General features: G+C 35.8%; 2 protein-coding genes across 6 annotated transcripts in view; one reads left to right on the top strand and one right to left on the bottom strand.

Annotated features, from left to right (window-relative positions):
* The window catches only part of PPP2R3C (protein phosphatase 2 regulatory subunit B''gamma), a 32,495-nt gene extending 16,661 nt beyond the window's left edge, over nt 1-15,834 (top strand). For all 3 annotated transcript variants that reach the window (XM_060096311.1, XM_060096312.1, XM_060096313.1), the window contains 7 exons: nt 5,663-5,795; nt 6,999-7,054; nt 7,131-7,206; nt 8,000-8,136; nt 10,965-11,102; nt 13,304-13,363; nt 15,199-15,834. In XM_060096311.1, coding sequence (XP_059952294.1) covers nt 5,663-5,795; nt 6,999-7,054; nt 7,131-7,206; nt 8,000-8,136; nt 10,965-11,102; nt 13,304-13,363; nt 15,199-15,387 — 789 coding nt within the window. In that variant the 3' untranslated portion in view covers nt 15,388-15,834. The remainder of the gene's footprint in view (nt 1-5,662; nt 5,796-6,998; nt 7,055-7,130; nt 7,207-7,999; nt 8,137-10,964; nt 11,103-13,303; nt 13,364-15,198) is intronic.
* Nucleotides 15,835-17,473: 1,639 nt separating this feature from the next.
* Nucleotides 17,474-22,839, bottom strand: part of LOC132488306 (signal recognition particle subunit SRP54) — a 72,012-nt gene continuing 66,646 nt past the window's right edge. For 2 of the 3 annotated variants that reach the window (XM_060096316.1, XM_060096315.1), the window contains 3 exons: nt 21,013-21,079; nt 19,814-19,911; nt 17,474-18,175 (listed from right to left, as the gene is read on the bottom strand). In XM_060096316.1, the coding sequence (XP_059952299.1) occupies nt 17,969-18,175; nt 19,814-19,911; nt 21,013-21,079 (372 nt within the window). In that variant the 3' untranslated portion in view covers nt 17,474-17,968. The remainder of the gene's footprint in view (nt 18,176-19,813; nt 19,912-21,012; nt 21,080-22,839) is intronic. The other variant, XM_060096317.1, reaches the window with a different exon arrangement.

Below are 22,839 nucleotides of genomic sequence, written 5' to 3' on the forward strand. Positions count from 1 at the left end.
AGGACATTCCATCCAAAAACAACAGAATACACATTTTTCTCAAGTGCTCATGGAACATTCTCCAGGATAGATCATATCTTGGGTCACAAATCAAGCCTTGGTAAATTTAAGAAAATTGAAATTGTATCAAGTATCTTTTCCGACCACAATGCTATGAGACTAGATATCAATTACAGGAAAAGAGCTGTAAAACATACAAACACATGGAGGCTAAACAATACACTACTTAATAACGAGGTGATCACTGAAGAAATCAAAGAGGAAATTAAAAAATACCTAGAAACAAATGACAATGGAGACATGACAACCCAAAACCTATGGGATGCAGCAAAAGCAGTTCTAAGAGGGAAGTTTATGGCAATACAATCCCACCTTAAGAAACAGGAAATATCTCGAATAAACAACCTAACCTTGCACCTAAAGCAATTAGAGAAAGAAGAACAAAAACATCCCAAAGTTAGCAGAAGGAAAGAAATCATAAAAATCAGATCAGAAATAAATGAAAAAGAAATGAAGGAAACGATAGCAAAGATCAATAAAACTAAAAGCTGGTTCTTTGAGAAGATAAACAAAATTGATAAACCATTAGCCAGACTCATCAAGAAAAAAAGGGAGAAGACTCAAATCAATAGAATTAGAAATGAAAAAGGAGAAGTAACAACTGACACTGCAGAAATACAAAAGATCATGAGAGATTACTATAAGCAACTCTATGCCAATAAAATGGACAACCTGGAAGAAATGGACAAATTCTTAGAAATGCACAACCTGCCAAGACTGAATCAGGAAGAAATAGAAAATCTGAACAGACCAATCACAAGCACTGAAATTGCAACTGTGATTACAAATCTTCCAACAAACAAAAGCCCAGGACCAGATGGCTTCACAGGCGAATTCTATCAAGCATTTAGAGAAGAGCTAACACCTATCCTTCTCAAACTCTTCCAAAATATAGCAGAGGGAGGAACACTCCCAAACTCATTCTACGAGGCCACCATCACCTTGATACCAAAACCAGACAAGGATGTCACAAAGAAAGAAAACTACAGGCCAATATCACTGATGAACATAGATGCAAAAATCCTCAACAAAATACTAGCAAACAGAATCCAACAGCACATTAAAAGGATCATACACCATGATCAAGTGGGGTTTATTCCAGGAATGCAAGGATTCTTCAATATATGCAAATCAATCAATGTGATACACCATATTAACAAACTGAAGGAGAAAAACCATATGATCATCTCAATAGATGCAGAGAAAGCTTTTGACAAAATTCAACACCCATTTATGATAAAAACCCTGCAGAAAGTAGGCATAGAGGGAACTTTCCTCAACATAATAAAGGCCATATATGACAAACCCACAGCCAGCATCGTCCTCAATGGTGAAAAACTGAAACCATTTCCACTAAGATCAGGAACAAGACAAGGTTGCCCACTCTCACCACTCTTATTCAACATAGTTTTGGAAGTTTTAGCCACAGCAATCAGAGAAGAAAAGGAAATAAAAGGAATCCAAATGGGAAAAGAAGAAGTAAAGCTGTCACTGTTTGCAGATGACATGATACTATACATAGAGAATCCTAAAGATGCTACCAGAAAACTACTAGAGCTAATCAATGAATTTGGTAAAGTTGCAGGATACAAAATTAATGCACAGAAATCTCTGGCATTCCTATATACTAATGATGAAAAATCTGAAAGTGAAATCAAGGAAACACTCCCATTTACCATTGCAACAAAAAGAATAAAATATCTAGGAATAAACCTACCTAAGGAGACAAAAGACCTGTATGCAGAAAATTATAAGACACTGATGAAAGAAATTAAAGATGATACAAATAGATGGAGAGATGTACCATGTTCTTGGATTGGAAGAATCAACATTGTGAAAATGACTCTACTACCCAAAGCAATCTACAGATTCAATGCAATACCTATCAAACTACCAATGGCATTTTTCACAGAATTAGAACAAAAAATTTCACAATTTGTATGGAAACACAAAAGACCCCGAATAGCCAAAGCAATCTTGAGAACGAAAAACGGAGCTGGAGGAATCAGGCTCCCTGACTTCAGACTATACTACAAAGCTACAGTAATCAAGACAGTATGGTACTGGCACAAAAACAGAAAGATAGATCAATGGAACAGGATAGAAAGCCCAGAGATAAACCCACGCACATATGGTCACCTTATCTTTGATAAAGGAGGCAGGAATGTACAGTGGAGAAAGGACAGTCTCTTCAATAAGTGGTGCTGGGAAAACTGGACAGGGACATGTAAAAGTATGAGATTAGATCACTCCCTAACACCATACACAAAAATTAGCTCAAAATGGATTAAAGACCTAAATGTAAGGCCAGACACTATCAAACTCCTAGAGGAAAACATAGGCAGAACACTCTATGACATAAATCACAGCAAGATCCTTTTTGACCCACCTCCTAGAGAAATGGAAATAAAGACAAAAATAAACACATGGGACCTAATGAAACTTCAAAGCTTTTGCACAGCAAAGGAAACCATAAACAAGACGAAAAGACAACCCTCAGAATGGGAGAAAATATTTGCAAATGAAGCAACTGACAAAGGATTAATCTCCAAAATTTATAAGCAGCTCATGCAGCTCAATAGCAAAAAACCAAACAACCCAATCCAAAAATGGGCAGAAGACCTAAATAGACATTTCTCCACAGAAGATATACAGACAGCCAACAAACACATGAAAGGATGCTCAACATCTTTACTCATTAGAGAAATGCAAATCAAAACTACAATGAGATATCATCTCACACCAGTCAGAATGGCCATCATCAAAAAATCTAGAAACAATAAATGCTGGAGAGGGTGTGGAAAAAAGGGAACACTCTTGCACTGCTGGTGGGAATGTGAATTGGTACAGCCACTATGGAGAACGGTATGGAGGTTCCTTAAAAAACTACAAATAGAACTACCATATGACCCAGCAATCCCACTACTGGGCATATACCCTGAGAAAACCATAATTCAAAAAGAGACATGTACCAAAATGTTCATAGCAGCCCTATTTACAATAGCCCGGAGATGGAAACAACCTAAGTGTCCATCATCGGATGAATGGATAAAGAAGATGTGGCACATATATACAATGGAATATTACTCAGCCATAAAAAGAAATGAAATTGAGCTATTTGTAATGAGGTGGATGGACCTAGAGTCTGTCATACAGAGTGAAGTAAGTCAGAAAGAGAAAGACAAATACTGTATGCTGACACATATATATGGAATTTAAGAAAAAAATGTCATCAAGAACATAGGGGTAAGACAGGAATAAAGACACAGACCTACTAGAGCATGGACTTGAGGATATGGGGAGGGGGAAGGGTAAGCTGTGACAAAGTGAAAGAGCGGCATGGACATATATACACTACCAAACGTAAGGTAGATAGATAGTGGGAAGCAGCCGCATAGCACAGGGAGATCAGCTCGGTTCTTTGTGACCGCCTGGAGGGGTGGGATAGGGAGGGTGGGAGGGAGACGCAAAAGGGAGGGGATATGGGAACATATGTATATGTATAACTGATTAAATTTGTAAAATAAAAAAAATAATAATAAAATTTAAAGAGATGTAAATTCCCTGTTACAGTTTATGTTTCCTATTATAATTTGTTGCACTCTGTTTTATCCAGATTTCTATAGATAGAATCTGTTAGCTCATACTGGATACTTACACTTAAAAACCTTTCTAGGGCCACAGTATAATTCTTGTCCTTTAAGGTTCAGATCAGCTTGACAGTAAAAGGTTCTTGCTTCTATCCATCTGTCTTTAGCAAGGAAGATGTATTAAACACTGGTTGATACTTACTCAGGTCAGATATTGGAGTACTTCTATAGCTCTGAGAATTCTTGTCAGCCATTAGATGGTTTACAAAACAAACTTTTCTTGCCTCTTCCCATGAATGGAAACAAAAATTGAAAGAGGAATGGGAGGAAGAGAGAGAAAAGCAACAGTATATCTCTGTAGTTGTGTTTAAAAGGGAGTAATGTTCCCTTCTCTCAATGAAAGAAAACATTTCTCTGAAAGAAAAGAAATAACTCTCCTAACCTTGGCACTTTGCCTTTTGAAACCAGATTTTGTTTCTCCCTTATTTAAAAGACAGTAATTTCCAGAGCCAACATCTGTAATTTGAGTAGTATAGGCAAACTCTCATTCACTTACTAAATCTTATTAAATAAGCAATCACCAAACACTTATTTGTGCCAGGTACATTGCTAAGCCTTATTCTTAAGGTGCTTTTTTCCTAGCAGAGTGGGAAGGCAGACACTAAATTATGAGCAACATGATTTCAAAGAGTGACAAGTTCTAAGGAGAAAATAGGGTACTAAAAGTGTATGACTGGGGTTGGGGAACTATTTTAGATAAGATGTAAGAGCTGCCTCTGAGATAGTGATTGAGTTTTAGCCATGAAGGATGAGAAAGAAGCCAGCCTTATGAAAATGTAATACAGAGGGAACAGCAAGTTCAGTGTCCCCAAGGCACAGTTAAACCTGACCTGTTCTAGGAGCAGAAGGAAGCCAGTGTGGCTGGAGCATATGGGCGAGGGTTAGAGTGACAGGAGGTGAAGTTGGAGAAGTAGGCAGGGCCACATATTGGGTTGTTAGACCATGATAAAGAGTTTGGATTTTATATTGAGACTAATGGGAAGCCATCAGAATTTTTAAGCTGAATCTGTCAGGATATGGTTTACCTTTTATTTTATTTATTTATTTTTTGGCCATGTGGCTTGTGGGATCTCAGTTCCCCGACCAGGGATTGAACCCTGGCCACGGCAGTGAAATTCCAGGCTCCTAACCACTAGACCACCAGTGAACTCCCTGGTTTACATTTTAAAAAATTACTGGATGTGTGGAAAATGAATTGTAAGGAGCCTAGAGTCAAAGAAGGAATAATTAGGAAATTACCGTGGTTGTCCAGGTGAGAGATGATAGTGGCCCAGACCAAGGTGATGTCTGTAGAAGCCAGTAATAGATTAATTCAGTATATGTTTTGGACACACACACCGCAACAATGAAAAAAATTTGCTGCTGGATTAGATTTTGGGGGTAAGGGGTGGGGGCCTTGGTGAAGAAAAGGCAGGAACCAAGTTTAACTTTTTTACTTTGAATAAATGGTGGAATAGGGGAATATGGGTGAGGACCAGGGTTGGGGATAGTAAGAGTCCAGTTTTGGACACACCATGTTTGAGATGCCATCTGTCCTACAACTTAAATTATAAAGTGTCTCAAATGAACTAGAAACATTATACTTTACAATGGATAAAGCAAAAGTAATGAAATGATTAAAATAAATATAAGAAACCATGAGAGGCTTTTAAATATATAATCTTGGAATAGGGAAGGCCTTTCTAAGTATGACAAAGCTCAGAAGTCTAAAAAACAATAAGTTCAGCTAAATTTTTAAAAATCTGAGAGCAAAGACCATCATAAACAAAGTTAAAAGAAAACAACAAGCCAAGAAAAATATCTGAAACTCAGTCACAAATGAATTTATTTCATCATTCATATAGTTTTAAAACTGAATAATTTTCAGGACTGAAATTATATTCTAGTATCTCATGAAGAAACAAGATCAGACATTTAACCCTTTAAAGTTTTATTTTGTTTTGTTCTTTCAGGATTTAGAAAACTACATATTGGAACTTATCCCTACTTTGCCACAATTAGATGGGCTGGAAAAATCTTTTTACTCCTTTTATGTTTGTACAGCAGTTAGGAAGTTCTTCTTCTTTTTAGACCCTCTAAGAACAGGTAAAAGAAAATCTTATCTAACTTAGATATTATGAGATTATCATTACTTCTAAATCTCAATAACTAGAGAAAAGTCTTTAAAATGTTATTTATTTTCCTAACATGTTATTGCCATTAATATATAAATCTTTTGACATGTAGATCTTTTGATTTACTTGTGCCAACCATAATCAGCTGTGTGACGGTGGGAGTATCACCTAACATTTTACAATGTTTTCATCTCTAAAATGAAGTATATTCTTTCCAGTTCTAAGAAGCCAGGTATTCTGATATAATTTGCTATTCCTGATAGGTAATATACTGGAGCATTCTTCTTTTTGACCAAAAATATGAATTGGGAGATAGGAGGACCATTTAGCCATGATGTGTTTTCTCATTTTCAAGTTAACTATCCTATATGAGGCTCAGATTTGTAAATTTTGCCTCATTAACAGTGCATTTATCAACTATTCTAACCTGCTAGGCTTAAATACATGTGTCTGCGACAGAGGCCCAAATCAAAGCCCGATACTCCTTCTGTCCTTGAAAATGCAGCTGTGAGTCCATCACAGAGTGGGGTAGCTGTCAGTTTTTTTAAACACCTCCATTATAGGCACACACACACATCTTTTTCCTTGGAAATTTATGCAATAATAATAGCCAACAGTTTTGACCGTTTATTATGTACTAAGTACTGTGCTAAGCATTTTACATAGATTCTTTCATTTTCTTCTCATAACTCCATTAGGAAGGTATTATTACCCATATTTTATGTGTGAAGCAACTAAGACTTAGATGGATTGCATGTCTAGAAGTGGCATTTAAATCCCATCTCTCTTAACCACGCCTCTATATTGCTTTCTATTCCAGAACCTGCAAAGGAAAACTGGAAAGTCTCCTTATTTGACTACTGACAGTATCATATCCATAACCACAAAAAAATTAACACAACTTTTTTTGGAATCTGGTATCAATGTAATTTTGGAATTTCTCAATTGGATGTATATAGTTGGGGGTATATAGGTAGATATACCTCTATGAGATTTTATTAAATATTCCCTGCAGATTTCCCTTTTCACAGAAATGCATAGTAAGGACTTTGGAGCATGAGAGCTAGGAAGTTTAAAATATCAATTGTGCAATTGCTCTTCTAAAATAATACCTTTATAAAATTGAGTTGCTCTTGTTTTTAAAATTAAGTAATTGTGCTTATGTTCTTTAAAGGGAAGATAAAAATTCAAGATATTTTAGCATGCAGCTTCCTAGATGATTTATTGGAGGTAAATATGTTTTAAACTACTTAATTATATCACTTCACAGTTGCTATCTTCTAATTATGTCTCTATGCTCATATAGTTAAGGGATGAGGAACTGTCCAAGGAGAGTCAAGAAACAAATTGGTTTTCTGCTCCTTCTGCTCTACGGGTGTATGGTATGTTCTTATAATAATGCTATAATTTGAATTATCCATTCCTCAGTTAATGTTTCATTAACTGGTGTTCAAAGGACAGTTTTATACATAGCCTAATTTACCTTAAGATCAAAGTATTCTAATTTCCTTATGAGCTTATATTCTAGATTATTAAATTTTACTTGTTTAAATATCAGCGTTTTATATTTTTGTGACTCTTATTTAAGTTAGTACATTTCTAACACTTCAGCATAAAGAATGTAGTTTGATTTTTTTATTGTTGACTCAGGAACATTATTATGAATATCACCTGTGATCTTGCACTGTGATAAAATGCTACTTTCAGGGTCCATAGAGGGGTGTGTTTTAGGGCCTAGTTTGCTTTTTTTCTTGAATTTCATTCGTCTGTTACATTGTCCTTTTGGGTGGTCTTGTGACTCATTTTGGCAACCTTGACCTCTGCTTTCAAGTGCCAGCATTTCAGTGCTTTATGTTGGTTGACCCCTACCTCCATCTAATTTAGAATCCTAGGAAAGTTATAAAAGGTTGCAAACTGAAAACAAATAATGATGTTAAGTGAAATAGCATAAAGGCATGACCTTTATGATGAGTTTTCTTTGACTGGTTCTGGCTTAACAGTTGTTCTGATAGAGATTGCAGGGATAGCAGATGTCTACCATGACTGTAACATAATTAGTTTAAAAATCAAAATATTAACCAATAAAAATAACTTTTTGTTAGTGTTTATTCTTTTGTCTTTTAGTTAGAATTTTATTTTGGTCATAAGTGTCTTTTTATCATCTTTCTCCCCAAGGCCAATATTTGAATCTTGATAAGGATCACAATGGCATGCTCAGTAAAGAAGAACTCTCCCGCTATGGAACAGCAACCATGACCAATGTCTTCTTAGACCGTGTTTTCCAGGAGTGTCTCACTTATGATGGAGAAATGGTAGTAGTTTAAATCTCTAAGTTTTAAAAATTTAGGCTCCCACAATTTCCAAAAGCCTTTTTTTTAAAATTGAAATATAGTTGACTTACAATGTTATATTAGTTTCATGTATACAACATAGTGATTCACTGTCTTTATAGATTACATACCAAAGTTATTGTAAAATATTGACTATATTCCCTATGCAGAGATTTCATTATTTTTTATGGCTGAGTAGTACGCCATTTTATATGTATACCGTATCATCTTTATCCATTCATCTGTTGATGGACACTCATTTTGCTTCCATATCTTGGCTAATGTAAATAATGCTGCTGTGAACATTGGGGTGCATGTATGTTTTCAAATTAGTGTTTCCATTTTCTTCAGATAAATATCCAGGAATGGAATTTCTGGATCATATAGTAGTTATATTTTTAATTTCTTGAGGAACCTCCATAATGTTTTCCGTAGTGGCTGCACCCGTTTGCATTCCCACCAACAGTGCATGAGGGTTCCCTTTTCTGCATATTCTTGCCAACACTTGTTAGTTATCTTTTTAATGGTGGCCATTCTGACAGGTGTGAGGTAATATCTCATTGTGGTTTTGATTTGCATTTCCCTGGTGATTAGTGATGTTGAGCATCTTTTCATCTGCCTGTTGGCCATCTGATGTCTTCTTCAGAAGAATGACTTTTGGGCTTCCCTGGTGGCTCAGTGGTTAAGAATCGGCCTGCCAATGCAGGGGACACGGGTTCGAGCCCTGGCCCGGGAAGATCCCACATGCCGCGGAGCAACTAAGCCCATGCGCCACAACTACTGAGCCTGTGCTCTAGTGCCCTCGAGCCACAACTAGTGAGCCCACGTGCCACAACTACTGAAGCCCGTGTGCCTAGAGCCCGTGCTTCGCAACAAGAGAAGCCACTGCAGTGAGAAGCCCACGCACTGCAATGAAGAGTAGCCCCTGCTCGCTGCAACTAGAGAAAAGCAATGAAGCAGCAACAAAGACCCAAAGCAGCCAGAAACAATAAATAAATAAAATAAAATAAATAAATTTATAAAAAGAAGAAAAAAAGAAGAATGACTCTTCAGGTCCTCTGTCCATTTTCTCAATCACAAAAGCCTTTTTCTTGATAAGATACAGCATTATTTTCATATCAGTGTATAACAGTATCTTAAGAAGTATGAACTGATCAAATTATTTGAGATTCAGAGCCTTTGATCTTAAGGTAAATTTGCTTAAAAACATTACTTCCCTCATGGACTCGGCAAACAAAATTTTAATATTTTTGTTCATTTCATTGTCGGTGCACCTGTTGTAGAGAAGTGTGGACTAGTAAAAAAAACTGAAAAACAGGTAAATCCTATTGACTGTTTTCATATAGATGGTTCATTCATTAAATTACCAGGTCAGATATAGTACCACATATGCCATGATTTAAATCTAAGAATCAGGTAGTATTACTCTAAGTGGCTACCTTAGCAGCTAAAGATTTACTAACGTGCACCTGTCCTTTTATCACAACAATGCAAAATACTTGAGAAGAAAATTCTAAATAGCATTTTAAAATCACCAATCTTGCTATTAAAAGTATGTGTTAAGGATCTGATAACTTTTCCAAACCAATGATGCTTAAGAAATGGTCATACTGTCAGAAGAGAATCAGGGTTTTAGGTTTTATCATTTAGCTTTAATAGCAGTTTTCTAAATAACACCATTGTTAGCCAACTGCAAAGGGAAAGAGGGAAAGGTGCAAAAACTCTGCTTCATGACTCCCACAGCTGCCTGCAGTTAACAGTGAGGAGCTTGGAGTATGCTAATAACCTGGTGAATAAAGAAAATCAGAAGCTACAGTTAGGCATGGAGTTTAGACCATGATGAGGCTGCATCTCTAGCTCTTTATACTACGATTTATGCAGAAAAGAATTCTTAATCTTAGCCTAAGAAAATCCTTTCCAAGATTATAAACTTTTTCAAGTGAGAATCTCCCAAGTACTTTACTTTTTTTAAACATGCAGAAAAAGTAATCTGTGACTAGCCCTTTTTCATAGAGAAAGCTTTCTGTCCTGTTCATGTCTTTTCAGCCTTCATTTGTACTCTCTTGCCCCCTTTTCGGATGAGAACAGTGTCAGATCACTGTAGGATATCTGGCACTCTTTTTTTTTTTTAAATAAATTTGTTTATTTTTGGCTGTGTTGGGTCTTCGTTGCTGCGTGCGGGCTTTCTCTGGTTGCGGTGAGCGGGGGCTGCTCTTCGTTGCGGTGCATGGGCTTCTCATTGTGATAGCTTCTCTTGTTGCAGAGCACGGGCTCTAGGCGCGTGGGCCTCAGCAGTTGTGGCTTGCGGGCTAGTTGCTCCACAGCATGTGGGGTCTTCCCGGACCAGGGCTCGAACCCGTGTCCCCTGCATTGGCAGGTGGATTCTTAACCACTGCGCCACCAGGGAAGCCACTCTGGCACTCTTAAGATGACTTTTTGGAAATCATCTGAATTAAAGTTTAAAACTATTTCAGAATGACCACACCGAAATGAAAATACAAATTTAGTGGCAACATGCAAAGGTTAGTCACTGTCCTGTCCATTTCAAAAGCCTATGAATGAAAATTATGGTTTAACACAGCAAATCTCTTACAAGAAAATGAGCTGTGCCCCCTCAAACTGTCCTGTACAGATAAACTGCTATGTAGAATTCCTAGAAACCAACATTAAGTATATATTAAGTATGGATTTTTCATTTCATATTTTTTAAAAAATTGCCATCTTTGATTACAAACATCTTCAAATCATCAGTCACTTGAAAAGTTAATTACAAATAAGGCCTCTAACGAATGTCATTTTCTTTTCTATAGGACTATAAGACCTACCTGGATTTTGTTCTTGCATTAGAAAACAGAAAAGAACCTGCAGCTCTGCAATATATTTTCAAATTGCTTGACATTGAGAACAAAGGATATCTGAATGTCTTTTCCCTTAATTATTTCTTTAGGGTAAGTCTCATTTGTGTAAATGTGTCTTTGTTATACAATTTGGTTTAAATTATCTACCCAATGACAATTTTATCTAACTTGGGATGTTTAAATTTAACAAAAGCGTTTACCTAACAGATTTCAGAAGGAAATCAAGTCAGGTTTTAGTTTTGTTTTTTTCTATTTTTAAAAACATAAATGGGCTAAATCAATACTGATTTGATTAGTCATAGAATACTAAAAAGTGTGTAAATATACGTCAGAGGTTATTAGCCAGTGGAGATACAAACATACCTGAGAAATTGTATGCTCTTGGTGATTAAAAACTAGTATGTAAAATCCTACAGAAACTTTATACAGTACAGAAAAGGTAACTCCTTTCCACAGGAGTTCTGCACATCTGGTACCTGTAGATTCTTTTAATTGCTATGCTGTAAAAAATATAAATTTAAAAATTGGCTAGAGTTGTGGGCTCCATTTCAGTGTGAAACAGATTTGCTGAAATACTTGTTCTGTGCCATAGGTGGTCTCAGAGAATAGCATGATGAGCTCTGAAGTGGAATTTGATTGTATTTTACCTGATAAGCATTCAGCTGCAGCAGGTGTAAACGTAGGAATGTCTTCCCTTGTAAGATAAATCCTAACACACCATTGTAAAGCAATTATACTCCAATAAAGATGCTAAAAAAAGAAAAAAAAAGATAAATCATTCCTCAGTTTGAACGGTGACTTTTCTACTTTATGGAAAGGTTTTGTACAGTAGTGTTCCATTCCATTGCCACATTTCTATAGCTAGTTTTCAGAAGACCATCTGATTTTTATATGGTTAAGATTGATAGTAAGAAGAAATTTTTTTAAACAATAAAAATGACATTTTCACATCTTTGTCATAAGAAGTTTTCCCCCAGAGGCTTTTTCTTTTCCACTTAAAAAATTTTTGATACTTTTAAAATAACTTTATCTGATTTCTGAGTTTCAGAGTATATATTTCATAATTTCATGTTAAATTCCCTGAAAAGCTTTCTATTATGATTTTCTAGGTAGTAATGACTGCAGATTATTATAAGGATAAATTACAATCCCCGTATTAGGATGCATTTTTTAAAAATTGAATGCTACATGGGCTTATATCAGTGGCTCATCTGAGAATATAATACCACCCATCATAGGGATGCCCCCCACTTTAGGCAGACCTATTAAATGAAAATTCAGTTTTAGGAAAACAAAGTAAATATATCTTTTGGAAGCTAAATACTCAATCCCTTTTCATAAAGATTTTTTTATAGTATCCTCTACTCTTTGAATATTAAATTTTATTTATTAAATACATTGAAAATATTTCATACCTTTATTTTATCAAAGTTTATTTAGGCTTGGTTGTATGGGCTAAGGTAAAATGTTACTGGTGCTGAGCCCTGCAGTCCTGGACTGTTCTTAGAGCCTTTGTACATCAGTATCCCAGTGATAAAAGCTGGGCCCAGATGGTGCACTCTAGATCATTCCATCCAGGTCTCCTGCTCTAGTAGCTTCGAGTGTACTCAGATTCTCATCTGCTGCAAAGAGATGCCCTGTGCACATTCTGATATCAGTGGCACTACAGAGTAGGCACTTGGAACATATTATTTTCCAAGAATTTTAAGCTTCACATTTTCCAGTGAATGACTCCCACCTAAAACATTTGTTAGTTCAACTGGATCACAGTAGTTTCTCAGTCGGTATTTTTTTGTTAAAGTTCATAAAAGAGAAGAGTTTGAGGGAGGTTTACCTCCATTTTTTCTGTCAAGTAGAAGAGAAAGTGTAGGGTGGGAGGGGAGGTGGTGGATTGGGTGCCTTAAAGAATGGTGAAGGTATGAACAGCGTTCCTGGAAAATGGGAGAAGCAGGTCATAACAGAATTGCTAGGCCTGTTAAAGGCCCATCTGGGGTTGGAGACCATTCCTATGCAATAGTAATCTGTACTCTTGTATACTTTCTTTATGAAGTTCTCCATGGCTAAGGTGTAGGTCTAGAAAGGTTGATGGTTACACTGATCCAGTGTTTAGGTTTTGCTCAACAGATGTGAAGCAAGGTCAAGGAATTTGAGAATATTGGCAAGAGTGGTTAAAACGATGAGGCCTATGGTCTGATAGGATAGCAAATGGAACTGGAAAGGGACCATGGGACAGGACAGGGAATGTTGCGTATTTTGTTTTTTATTTAAAGATTTATTTCTACTAAATACAGGCCATACAAGAACTAATGAAAATCCATGGACAGGATCCTGTTTCATTTCAAGACGTCAAGGTTACTTTTTTTCTTTAATTTACATAACACCACATAATCATTTGCATTAAATGAAGTTTTTACGTGAAAGCAACTTATGAAATACTGAACCAAATCAAGTATTTGCTGTTATTTGTTCTGAATTAATATTTAAGTCATTAGAAACTGAGAACATACTTCGACTAATGATATGTGCAGTATAAGATTTTAGCATTGTCAGTCTCGTTCTCATTGGAAGCATTCATTCATTTTGATAGAAAACTAAGAGAATCAGTATAGCCTGTATCCTTTGGTAGTCTATTCCACTGTAAACTGAATTTGGGGGAGCTATTTAGGTTCAGGCAAGTTTTTAGTCTGCTACTTCAAAGGTCTTGCTTGCTTTGGTATTTAAGGAGACATCAATCTTACAGTATGAAAACTACCACTATTTGAAATACATCCTGCTACTTAGCATTTTAGTAATCAGACTTTTACCAGCTATGAAACACTTTGAGTATCCAGTATTGGTTCAGGTGAAGTAATGTAATAAAATAACCCATCCAGTTTTAACCAAGTATAATGAGATAAAGGGCTATTTTGGTTTAATATAAGTGAGACAGATTTGAAACTATGCAACTGGCAACTTAAGAACTAATAATTTTAAACTGCCACCAACCTGGAAAGGGAAGTTTCACATACACATAAGATTAAAAGTTCATGCATTTCGTTTACCTGAATTGTTCTAACCTTTAAAAATGCAATTTGCCTCTTTAAATGCTATTAAATACTTTGAGTGATTTTACTACAAACAGATTAGAAAACATGTACTAATTCCCCGTAAGTAACCTTATAGTACACTTCATAATATAGAAGAGGTTCTTCCATATATTCCAGTCATTTTTAGCACAATTTAGTGTCACTGTGGATGACTAGTTCTTTTAATACCGAGCTCCCCCCACCCATTCCAGGTCCAGAGTAAAAGGCTGACATCATTATTGGAAATGAAGCTTTGTCACTGTCTTGGCTCTAAAGCATTTAAGTTTTTACTTTGAGCCAAGTTTGCACTTAAATCAAGGCCTTGCTTTACCACCAGTTAGAAGACAACAGAAAAATATAAGTAGTTAGTTAACATATATTCAAAGAACACTGCATTAGTTTTGCTGCTAATTAGCTATGCAGCTTAAACTCTGAGCTTCAGTTTCTCTATAAGACACATACAGGCATACCTTCTTTCATTGCATTTCTTATAAATTGAAGGTTTGTGGCAACCCTAGTCAAGCAAGTCTATCGGTGCCATCTTCCCAACAGCATTTGCTCACTTGGTGTCTCTGTGTCACATTTTGGTAATTCTCACAATATTCTATTATTATTATTATTATTATTATTATTACATTTGTTATATGGTGATCTGTGATCTTTGGTGTTATTACGCAAAAAGATTACAACTCGTTGAAGGCTCAGATGGTGGTTAGCATTTTTTTAGCAATAAAGTATTTTTTAATTAAGGTATGTATATTTTATTAGACATAATGCTATTGCACACTTAACAGACTACAGTATAGTGTAAATATAACTTTTATATACACTGGAAAATCAAAAATTTCACATGACTAGCTTTATTGCAATATTCACTTTATGGCGGTGGTCTGGAACTGAACTCACAATATCTCCAAGGGTATGCCTGTACCTAAGGAATCTTCCAATAAAATTTTGTGCATATAGAGAAGAGGTGGATTGCCTGTTAAATGAAAAAGAAAAAACTGGAACAAAAAATTTTACATAAGCTCAAGTGCCAGCCCTGAATTTTAGATCACTGTATGATAGAAATTAAGTGAATCAGATATCAGATTTCATTGTATTTTTTTCCTCTCTTGCAGGATGAAATCTTTGACATGGTAAAACCAAAGGATCCTTTGAAAATCTCTCTTCAGGATTTAATCAACAGTAATCAAGGAGACACAGTCACCACCATTCTAATTGATCTGAATGGCTTCTGGACTTACGAGAATAGAGAAGCCCTTGTTGCAAATGATAATGAAAACTCTGCAGACCTTGATGATACATGATCTCTCAAAGACTAGACTGTATTCATTAAAGTAAGCTTGAATGCTGCATGTAAAACCTTTGAAGCAGAATCCTTAGAACTGGTCTAAATAAAACACTTCATATGTCTATAGAACACAGCAAATGTTCTGGTTACTGGAATTTTGGTTGTAGTGGTCTGGAAGAAATGGGACCAAATTAGGAGTCGGTAAATTCTGGTTTCACTTAGCTCAAATATGGCAAGTGTGATCTGGTGAAGGTAGGAGTCCACTTTAAATCTGTATAATCTTTAGAAATAAAGGAAGTTTTAATGGAATAGTTCTGACATGAGTCACTAAGAATTTGAATACTTGAAAGATAGTTTAAATTATATCATTTAACCTTGAATATTCTAAAGTATTATTTATATCAAAGATTATAGACTTCCCCATTCATCAGAGTAGGGCCATTTTATTTCTGGGAAGTATTTGGACATGATGTTTATTTTAATAGAATGTTTCAATAAAAAGTATTCAAGTTAGTATTTTACTTTAATTAAAATCATTGTTATAAAAAAAAATTTGTCTACCTTTATTAACCAGCACCAGGGTTACATTTTACAAAACTTAACTCCATTTTGTTAAGGATTTTTGTTAGAGAATTTGTTAACTAAGTGTACAGATTCTCAATTATACTAATTTTTAAGAGATGAAAGAATAGAAGAGGGTAGAATATCATGAACTATGATTCAGAAGGAATAGTAACTATTAAAAGGGTTGAAAAGGAAGAAAATGTGAAAGAGGCTTAAAAATAAGACAAAACCATTTAATGCATTTATGGGAAATTTTATAGTTTGCATAAATAAAAAGTATAAAAATTTAAGGCACAGTGAATAACTATATAAACATTACAAACTGGCCACTGTTGGACAAGTAGAAAAAGTAAAATTCAAGAAATGTAAAACCTTCATTAATCATTATCTTCCTTCTACTACAATCAGAAAAGTTTCTGAGTCAACTCTTTTAGATCTAGTGCCTCTAGGGAGAGAAGATTCAGCTCCCCTTTAGATATGCTTGCCTTTACAGGATAACCAAATAAATATTTGAGCTTGAATATCTTCTCAAATGAAGATAAAAAATTATAGGGAACACATCAGATTAGCATTCTTTAGAGCTACTGGTAAACTATAATTTATGACATTACATAATCTGACAATCCTTTAAGCACTAAATTATATAGTTTATACCCATGACCAAAAAGATCACCATCACATGCCGTGAACCACCATACCATGAATCCATGTAACTGAGGATTCCTAATGAAGAATTAGCTTTCCTAAATCCTTCAAATTTCAGTTGAAGAACTTAGTGGGCAGATGTTCATGTTCATTGCTAACAGACTTCCATAATAAGCCCACTGTAGCTATGTTGTTTCTTTGAAGCTATATAGATATAGTTAAGATTGAAAGCTTAATGCTATTTAGAAGGCTATTAACAACCATTAATCCTAAAAACTCTTTAAGTTTGTGAATAGGTTTTTAAGAGCAGCATATCTGAAATACTCTACATATTTCTCCTTATCCACATTTAGTTATAAATCTAAGTCATACAGATATAAGATTCTGAACACATAGGAGTATTTTCAAAATTAGTTTCATATTATACTTTTGTAAGGTCTGCTAATGGCACAGTGGGTACAGAGATGGCCAACTGGGTCAAGCAAACCATCCACTGTTGTTGCTTTGAAGTGGTGAATGACAGGTAACTTCATTATGCTACCATTGCACATTGTACAATATTTAACAGTGAGCCCTGGAGGGTTAAGTCTTCATCTGTCCCCCAATCTTGACCCATAGGAGGCATTCAGGGCTGAAAGAGTGACATAAACAGGATGCCATGTGGGTAATCACTAGGTATTACCATTTGAATACAAATACATTAATAACTTCATCCCATAACTAGTGTCTTTAACATTATGTCCAAAGTTATTTAAGTTTGAATAACTACTGAAAGAGAAAGTAAGATTAACCTTCATTAAAAAATGGCAACCCATCTTAAGATTTGGTGGTGTTATAAACTCAATCACCTTCCCATGAAATAAAGTTAATTCTCAAGAAAAGAAAATTCAAAATGCTTTCATCTTGCTCCTTTTATTACACATTCAGTGAACCGTCCTTAGTATGAAATGAATGGTTAGATATATAAATGTAGGACATAACATGAGAAGATCTAGGGGAAAAATCCTCATTTTAATCTGAGACTACGAATATCAGCTCCAGTTAGCCTTGTTCAGTAATTTACCTTTTTTTTTTTCTTACACAAATAACAGACAAGCTTGATAAGTTAACTCTTCTTAATTGGTGGTTAGGGTTCTAGAATGTCCTTAACTTTTTTTAAAAGATCATTTTAAAACCAAAGCACTAATCTGACATAGTAAAAGCATAGTACAAATATCCAAATTTCAGATCTGGCTTTTTCTAGATAGAGCCTAAGAATAAAGAAACATTCTTCCCTTTCCAGATAACTTAATAATTTAAAATATAAATAACTATTAAGTCCCATTGAATAGAGAGTGTGAAAGTTCCTGGTATAAAAACTACCTTAGAAGTTTGATGGTCATTTCATTCTACGGAGGGACAGAGACTGGATTTTGTTTGCTCTCCATAATTACTTCACAATCTCCCTCCATTTCAAAATTGAGATTCACAAATGAACTGGATACAAGTGATTCTGGTTGATCTGACTGAACAATGGAATCAGCCTGCAGCTTATTTTGCTGGTATTGTCTTTCTGCTTCTTCAGACATCCTGTTCTCTTCTTCTTCTTCTTCTTCCTAAAAAGAGGAAATAACAAGAATAGTTGAAATATAAATGTCCAAAAGGAATAGTATTTTTCTCCCACTTTCAGCTGCTTATGCCTTTTTTTTAACCAAAACATTAGTGTCATGTCCAATTCAGTTTCATCCAATTAAGACAAGACATACTTCCCCTTCCCCTGTTTCCAAATTGAAATGAAAACTATTGTATGAAGTATATGTAGTGAAGCTATTTTTAAAACACAGTATAGCACTGCTTAGCTTAGATGAGACCTGAATTAACTTTGACATGGGCTGGATCGCTTCAGGTTAATTCTAATCTAAATAAAAACATTAGCTAATACTGTATCACTACAGTTACAGGGTGTCAGCCTATTCAGTGGAATAGGGTGGTCTATTCACTTAAGTGATACAGCATGGTTAGTGTTCCCATAAGCACCTAGTAGACAGATAAGGCAGTCCCTGCCCTCAAGAAGTTTACAATCTAGGAAGGAAGTTAAGACATTTAAGAAGAGTATTAAAACAGAAAGGAATAACCACTATAGAAATTTAGAGAGGAAATAACTTCTAGTTCCAGAACTACTAAATTGATGGAGGAAATGGTGGCATTTGCATTGGTCCCTGTAGTATGGTGAGTCAGTACAGAGTGAGTAACCTGTCAGGATGATTAATCTAGAGATTTTCTGAGAGTGAAGGAGAAAGACCATTTAGGAGACTATCACAATAGTCCAGATGAGATAATGAGGCTCTAAACAAGGCTAGTAGAGTTAAAAACACTCATTTGTTCATAAAACATTTTTGAAACCACATAACAAATACAGTCAGCTGAGCTGAGCTTTCTAGATTCATGCCTCTACATTGTAGCTTTACCCGAATTGCCCTCCTTGTTTGCTTGAAGGAGTAATGAAAGATTCTAATATTTATTTCAAGCTCACCAATAAACACTCCGTGCTGCCTTAAGCATTTTACATATTAACTCATTTAATCCTTAGAGCAACCCTGAGCACGGATGCTGCAATTTTCCTCCTTACAAAGACGAGGAAACTGCAGCTTATATAGGTTAAGTATCTTGCCCAAGGTTACACAGTTGGAAGTGGCGGAGCACTTGGTTCTCGAGCCCACACTCTTAAATGCTAAAGCTTTCTCACTCTTTAAAGCTAAACTCACTTCACCCTCACCCTAAGACCTCACGACATCTGCACACAAAATCGCCTCATATCTTTGTGCCTTAACAACTGGCACTTACACATCTCTAGTATTGGTCATTTCCTGTGCATCAAACCCATTCCACTTCTCCCACATCCAGTCTATGTGTCCGAAGTACAGAGACCAGGTCTTGTTTCCTCATCTTAAATGTGGGATAATTCAAAGAGAGGTGTGTGAAGATTAAATTAAATAACATATCTAAGGCACCTCTCACAGCAACTAGCACATGAAATCTAGCTTAATTGTGCATACAGATTGTAGGGGAATTTCAGTATTAAAAAATTCTAAAATGTATGCTAATTTGATAAAGAAATTAATGACTCGAGAATGAAATGCCTAGTATAAGGGAGCTATCTTTGGGGCAGCTAGAGGATACATGTCTTCATTATGCAACCCATGAAGTCCACAGCAAACCAAACTGAATCAAGAAAATGTAAAAAGGAGACAAACCTCCTTCTTCATCCGGTAATACTCATCAATGGCATACTGGTATTTTGGGGTGCTGATGCCCAAAACAGATGCAATCTTCTCTCCGAGAAAGTCACACACTAAAGATACAAAAGTTAAATGGCTTACATAATTCCATAAACATTTCTTGAGCCCTTTCTATGCGCAAAACACTGTATGAATACAAAAGTTACAGTCCCTGCCCTCGGGGAGATAATGAACATTCAGTACATCTCCTTTGTGTATCTTCCTTGATTTCCCCAAGAAGCACTAGTGGCTCCTTCTGGGCTCCCAATAACACTGCTCATACTTCTTACTATAACACTTATCACCAGGTGTTATAATTATCTGTTAGATGTCTGTTTCTTCAAGAAAAATGTACACTCTCAGAGGGCTGGGATATCACTGGGCTGGGAGAAAGGAATGGATTATACTATAGCTCTCACTGAGTGCCTGCCACATGCCAGGCACTATGAAAGGTTAGACTCAAAGAAGTTGAAGAACTGGTCCAAGCGGACAAAGCAGATCCAAAATTCAGTCCAGGTCTGAATGTAAAGCTCATGTTCTTTTCATTATACTAGACTGTCTAGCATATATTGAGTGCTCCGTAAATGTTTGTTGAATGAATGACTATTCACATTTAGATCTAATGAAAGGCATAACGTGATAGAAGCTATGGGGGAGTTAAAATGGGAAGCAGAGGAAAGCTTTATGATTTAAAACGCATATTTAAAGTTAGCATGATTAAGTCATAAGTTGATAATTCATTTCCTTCAAATATGACTTAGTTATATCTCAACTTAAGAAATGAAATAGTAATCAAATAAAACATAAATGAATTATAACTACAGGCTTTAGAATAAGCAGTTAGAATGAGAACAATATCAGGGAATCAAATGGCAAAATAGCAAAATAACTGCTAACAGGAAAGTTTCAAGGACATGAAAATCGTATCTAAATTAATATAGCTATTTTTTAGTCCTTTTTTAAAAGCATATCCAGAAGCTAAAAACTGTTTTCAGATGAAGTACAAGTTAGATTAATATCTTCCAATGTGAGCTAGCTAGCTAGCTAGCTGCTGAGAAGGGAGTGACTAACTCCCAACTGTTTCTCCTTCAATTTTGAAACACCCTATTTAGCAAAGCTCCTGTTCTGGGGGCATATTATAGTGGTTATACAATATTCAAACAAAACAGTAATACCTGAGAGGGTTGATGTGGCAGCACGAAGCATGTAAAACCATAAGTAGGGGCCCCAGGTAAGTTTTGTCTGCAACAAGAGGTGAGGTTAGCACCATTCATACCTAAATTCATTCTATACATTTAGGCCAGAAAGAAGTAGTCAAATACTTGGTGGGCACTTAGAATATTCTATAGATGACACTATAAACAGAGTACAATCCAATAAAAAAATTAAAAGCTTTGTAGAGAGAATGTCACAAAGACATTTTACATTCACCCATACAACTATCACCACCTTAAGTCCACAGAATAACCAAAAAAAGCAGCAGCCACTGAAATGGAGTTGGTTAAGTCATAACCTTAATTATTTATGAGTTATCCAGAGCCTTCCTTTCTCCTGTCTTGTGCTTTTTTGTCTTCATTGTTCAAAAGCACATCAGAGAGTGTGTACAGTCAATGGAAAGGGATCTAAGAAATCATACAATACAACACACGTATGATTTAGTGGGGAAATTAAGGTTCAGAGAAATTAAACAGATTAAGGGCATATTAAATGAACTTTTTTTTTTTTTTTTTTTTTTTTTTGCTTGCAGTACACGGGCCTCTCACTGTTGTGGCCTCTCCCGTTGCGGAGCACAGGCTCCGGATGCGCAGGCTCAGTGGCCATGGCTCACGGGCCTAGCCGCTCTGCGGCATGTGGGATCCTCCCAGACCGGGGCACGAACCCGTGTCCCCTGCATTGGCAGGCGGACTCTCAACCACTGTGCCACCAGGGAAGTCCCCTAAATGAACTTTTAATGGTGGGAAAATAAGTAACCAGTAAGTGGCAAGATGAGGTTTTTTTTGTTGCTGTTCCTTCAAGGATTAAAAAGGGACTAGAGCATATAACCCAAGAAAAGTTTAGTATCTATTTGGTAGGCTAGGACCACTGGCAGAATGCAATCTACACTACACACCTGCATAGTTAACCTTGGTAATTCCATAGAATACTTTTGTGAAGCTTGCCACATAGATGACAGTTTGCCCCTGTGGATGAAATCAGTAATAGGAGCAGGATTCATCATACCAATATTTTTGTTTATGAAAAGAAAACATAGTATAGAGCCTACAGTCAATCAAACACATTAGTAATTATTTGAATATTGGTTCCAGGGAGAGAAGGAAAAGATAAACCTGTCCATAATCTTCTTAGATAAGATATGCTGATGATTATAAGGGCGTTAAAAAAGCATATACAAGAATATCTGTAAGACTGAAAACTGCAGACACTGGAAATGACCCTTTTTTCTCTACTGGTGAAATGGAAGTATCTCCTTTTCCGCTGTCTAAAGCTAACGAAGTTGCCAATTTCAGTGTTATTTCCTTTCTTGCTGGTTAAGGAAAATTTTTCACCTCAGGGTTCTCAAAGTCATTTTGAGTGGCCACTGTCTGTCTTATCAACTTCTTATGCAAATTAATTTAAAAATAAAGTTCTATGTTTTAAATATTTTTTTAAAAAGGAATATCTGTAAGAGTGGGCAGATGGGCTAAAGCAGAGAGGAGTAAACATGTAACATAGTCTTTCAATGAAAAGTAGGTATATCAATTCCTGTGATAACATTTCTGAAAAGACACACAAGTAAGGTAGCTCCTTAGTCTCTCTTTACACAAGAATGGATGTCCAAGCAACAAATACGGTCAAGAAAACACTGCATATTTCTGACTCCCTGATAAAAATCTGCTATACCTTCTACATTCAGTGCAGGAGGCATCTCTTAGGTGGGGATAAGGGTTAGTTTAGGGGCTCTGTTTAAGATGCTCTGACTTTAGTGTTTGCTTTTTTTTTTTTTTTTAACAGCAAATGGGACA

Source organism: Mesoplodon densirostris, chromosome 4 (genome assembly GCF_025265405.1).
Source record: "Mesoplodon densirostris isolate mMesDen1 chromosome 4, mMesDen1 primary haplotype, whole genome shotgun sequence".
Lineage (NCBI taxonomy): Eukaryota > Metazoa > Chordata > Mammalia > Artiodactyla > Ziphiidae > Mesoplodon > Mesoplodon densirostris.